This window comes from Mus pahari, chromosome 15 (genome assembly GCF_900095145.1).
Source record: "Mus pahari chromosome 15, PAHARI_EIJ_v1.1, whole genome shotgun sequence".
Classification (NCBI taxonomy): domain Eukaryota; kingdom Metazoa; phylum Chordata; class Mammalia; order Rodentia; family Muridae; genus Mus; species Mus pahari.
Window position 1 is genome coordinate 61,432,281 of NC_034604.1, and position 4,566 is coordinate 61,436,846.

Genomic DNA, 4,566 nt, shown 5'->3' on the forward strand with positions numbered 1-4,566 from the left:
TCTTCTCTTCTCTATTCTTTTCTATTTCCTTTTTTCTTTTCTCCTCTCCTCTCCTCTCCTCTCCTCTCCTCTCTTCTCTTCTCCTTTTCCTTCCTTCCTTCCTTCCTTCCTTCCTTCCTTCCTTCCTTCCTTCCTTCCTTCCTTCCTTTTGTTATTTAGTTTACATTAGTGTTTTGCCTGCATGTATGTGTATTTAAGGGTGACAGGTCACCTGGAACAGAAGTTACAAATAGTTGTGAGCTGCCATGTGAGTGCTGGGAATTGAACCTGGGTCCTCTGGAGTGCTCTTAACTCCTGAGTCATCTTTCCAGCCCGGTTCCTACATTCTAAGTGCTAAGAATTTATAGGTATACACTACCTCCTCTGGCTTTATGATAGTTTTCTTATGCTTGGCATAAAACTAAAATTATGTCATCCACTGCCCTGCCATGTTTTATCAGCTTTTATGATTAAAAAGTATGTGTAGTTCAGTTTTTACTTGAAAACCTACCTTATTTTTCATTCTACTTTATCCATAGATGATGATATTAATGATGAAGAATTTTATGATGATCATTTAGAAGCATATTTTGAACAACTAGCCATTCCAGGGATGATGTATGAAGCAGGAGGACAGGAGTCACCAGCGGAGGGTTTTAAGTTCCCTGTAAGTGATCCCAGTCAAGTGTGTTCTAGTCTTTGGCTTTTGTTTTTGTTTGTGTTTATGAAGAAATTTGACTTTGTAAATCACTGTCTTATTAGATTTTTTTATGTTGTTTTGAGCTATGGTTTCATGTAGACCAGGCTGGCCTACAACTCACCTAGAACTTCTCCATCTCCCCAGTTGCTAGGATGAGTGTCCAGCCACCACACCTGGTTCATTCCATGTTTGTGTTATAAACTTAAGTCTCTGGCTTTCCTGTGGACTTCAAATGGATGAAACAATGGACTTTCTTGTCTATTTTTTCTCCCTTTGGGCTCCCTTAAGAAAGTAAAGGAGGAAGTTAAGTTCCAGCACTGGAGAAGCTGGTTCAGGAGGATTAGCACTTCAAGGCCAGCATGGGTTCCATGCAAGAAGGTCGGAGAATGAGGAAAGTGTACTCAGTGGGCATCCTTTGTCTTCATTAAGCAATTAACATTTTGTTGCCATAGCATTTTTTCTCTCTGGATCATTTGAAAACAAATTGCAAATGATTTATGACTATACACTAAAATCACCAACAAATAAGAAAAATTTCCAACATAGCCACATGCTGTTACATACGTTTGATATAGTAGTTTAAAATTAAAATATATTTTATGCATATGGATCTTTTACTTGCATGTATGTCTAGACTGCTTGCATGCCTGGTGCCCTGAGAGGCCAGAGTAGGGTGTCAGATCTCTTGATACTGCAATTACAAATGGTTGTGAACTACTATATGGGTGCTAGAACCAAACCCAAAGCCTTTTTTTAATTTTTTTTTTGTTTTTTCAAGACAGGGTTTCTCTGTGTAGCCCTGGCTGTCCTGGAACTCACTTTGTAGACCAGGCTGGCCTCGAACTCAGAAATCCACCTGCCTCTGCCTCCCGAGTTCTGGGATTAAAGGCGTGCGCCACCATGTCCTGCTCCAAATTCTTGAGAATAGCTTTTCACCATTGACCCATCTCTACAGTTCCTGATACATTGGTTTAAATTAATGACCATATTCAAACTTGCTCAGTTATCTCTAAAATATTCTTTATTTTTACTGTTTGTGATTCATAGTTCAATCAAAGGTTATACGACCTGTGGTTGTTGGGTTTCTTTATTTTAACTTGCAATTTGTTCATACGTGAAACATTTTATACAATTTAGGCTCTTTGTCTTGTAGACTGGTCATCTGATCACTATGTCCTCTAGTTAGAATAGTTAGACATTTGGCAGGAACTTTAGCGATCCATTTTCCACATGAGGAAGTTGGTTAGGAATGGCTGCTGTGTAAGCCCCGCCTCACAGCAGTGGATGCATCCACGCTTCTGCCAGCCTTGTGTTTGATGTTGGCTCTCCCCTGGTTGCTCTTTGGTAATGTCGTTGCTCATGTCTCTTAGCAGGTGATTTTTCTGCATGATTAAGTCATCTGTGGGATGACCCATCAAGGCTTTGTAAACATCCTGTCTCCAGCAAATCCTAAGGAACAGTTGCTTAGCTTAGTTGCTGAAGCCTCTTGGATTCGAGCATTCCACTGGTGTTTTTCTTATTATCTAACTAGCACCCCTCAGTAAGGCAGACACTCTGTTTTCCTCAAAATGTTCTTTTTTTAATTTAAAAGCGGATACTTTTTTAACAGGCAAATGAAGACAGTATCTTAAACTGTGAGTTTCAATCAGAAGATAACAGTCCTCTGATTCCTCATGATGCATGTGCTTCAGGAAATTCTCGTACTACTCACACCGAGTCTGAGGAAGGCCACGGTTGTCTGCCGGGTACTGGTAAGTGTTGTCTGCCGGGTACTAGTAAGTGTTGTCTGCCGGGTACTAGTAAGTGTTGAAATGTGATCCCCCCCCCCTTTTTTTTTTTAGTTTGTTTGATACAAGATTTCATATAAGCTGGACGTGGTGATGCACGCCTTTAATCCCAGCACTTGGGAGGCAGAGGCAGGTGGATTTCTGAGTTCAAGGCCAGACTGGTCTACAAAGTGAGTTCCAGGACAGCCAGGGCTATACAGAGAAACCCTGTCTCGAAAAACAAAAACAAACAAACAAAAAAAACAAGATTTCATATAGTAACTTAGGCTGTCCTGGGTCTTACTGTGTACTCCAGATTGCAGACTTTCAGCCTTAGACTACTGACTACTGAAAGTTTAGGAATGAGCCCCTATGTCTGGCTCTCCTTTGTTCTTAATTTAGGTTTGAGTTTACCTTTTCAGGAAAAAAACCTTTGTTGTGATTAGTTTTCAGTTTATTTTCATTTTCCTTTTGAATCTTTAGCCTAAGAACTTTGAAAAGTGTTTTTAATGTCTGAACAAGAGGTCAGTTACCTCCTGGTTGAATTTGTTACTGAGTGGTTTTGTTTTATATGTTAATGTGAAACTGCCATCGTGGTTAATCTTAACAGTTCTGTGTATATAAAGACACTAGAAATAGTTGTAATCATGTCTGCCTGAATTGGTACTGGTGGAAATTCAGTAGTATGTTCTTGGATGGCCATTTTAAATGATTGTGTCCTATTCAGACCTTTGGGAATGAGAGATCAGCTCTCTGAATGTATCTCAGCCGTTCCATGTTCATTCCGTATGATGCTGGTTTTCACTTCCTCCAATCTGCAGAATTTATCATATGGATACCAAGTATTGACTAAGAAGACAGTTACTGCATTAGACTAACTAGACTTTGACATTGTTCCATTAACCTTTTTTCTTTATTTTAGGTGGCTGTGTAGGTACTGTTGATAATAAAAAGCAGGTAGATAATATGATATCACTTTATTCTCATACCTGGAGAACTGAGAAGGAAGGGGCACACAATTTGAAGGATATTGTTCCAAATCAAAGCAGAGTAAGTTAATGAACATTTTTTTTTTAACTACCTAGTAATCTCTCACATTTGTATGATACCAGATTTTCAGAAGAAAATTGTTGACCTCTAAAAAAATACAGAAAAAATATAAAATTACTATTTTTATGGTTTGTGTTTGATTGTATATATTATTGGCTTCACTACTATACAATTGTATACATTTTCTTGGCTTTAAACATCTGCTGTCATGCATTTAGTTATTCATTTGAAAAGTTCTTTAGCCTAGTATGTAGTCATTTAATAAAAGCACATAGCTGGGTGTGGTGGTCTATGCATTAAGTTCCTGTATTTGGGTAGAGGCAAGAGGTTGGAACTTGCAAGTCAACTCAGCTATATAGCTGAGTTCATACCTGCCTGGGGTACATGGGAACCTGTCTAAAAACAAAATTAAAAAGAAACAAACAAGAAACCAAAAGCAAACATTGCTTTTTACCTTGCTTGGATGTTTTCATGTTAAGACTTTTCTCTTTGTTCTGATGCCACCTGGTTTTTCCTGTCTTGAAACATGGTAGGCATTTCTGACTCAAACCTTTTTTTTTTCTTTGAAAGATTTATTTACTTATTTTATGTGTGTGAATGAACACACAAGCTGTTTTCAGACATACCAGAAGAGGGCATTGGATTCTATTACAGATGGTTGTGAGCCACCATGTGGTTGCTGGGGATTGAACTTAGGACCTCTGGAAGAGCAATCAGTGCTCTTAACCGCTGAGCCATCTCTTCAGCCCCCTGACTCAAACCTTTTTTGTCTGTGTATTTGTATGTTTGTCTAGCCTGGCTCTCCTCCCCTCCTTCCCTCACCTAGACTGAAATGGACTTACCAATCCAAGGCTGTATTAATAACTTGTCTCCTAGACCTAATAGCAGCTTAAAGAAGGGCTATTTTGGCAAGTGGTTTGAGGAGATGCAGTCCTTCGCTGGAAGGCGGCGGCGACTGCTGCTCCTGCTCCTGCTCCTGCTCCTCCTCCTGCTCCTGCTCCTGCTCCTCCTCCTCCTCCTCCTCCTCCTCCTCCTCTTCTTCTTCTTCTTCTTCTTCTTCTTCTTTTTTTT

At 39.5% G+C, this 4,566-nt stretch overlaps 1 protein-coding gene across 1 annotated transcript in view; it reads left to right on the top strand.

Moving 5' to 3' along the window:
- Positions 1-4,566, top strand: part of Cep192 (centrosomal protein 192) — a 92,171-nt gene that overhangs the window by 12,279 nt on the left and 75,326 nt on the right. Inside the window, exons 8-10 of the mRNA XM_029546817.1 lie at positions 519-646; positions 2,289-2,430; positions 3,368-3,495. Coding sequence (XP_029402677.1) covers positions 519-646; positions 2,289-2,430; positions 3,368-3,495 — 398 coding nt within the window. The remainder of the gene's footprint in view (positions 1-518; positions 647-2,288; positions 2,431-3,367; positions 3,496-4,566) is intronic.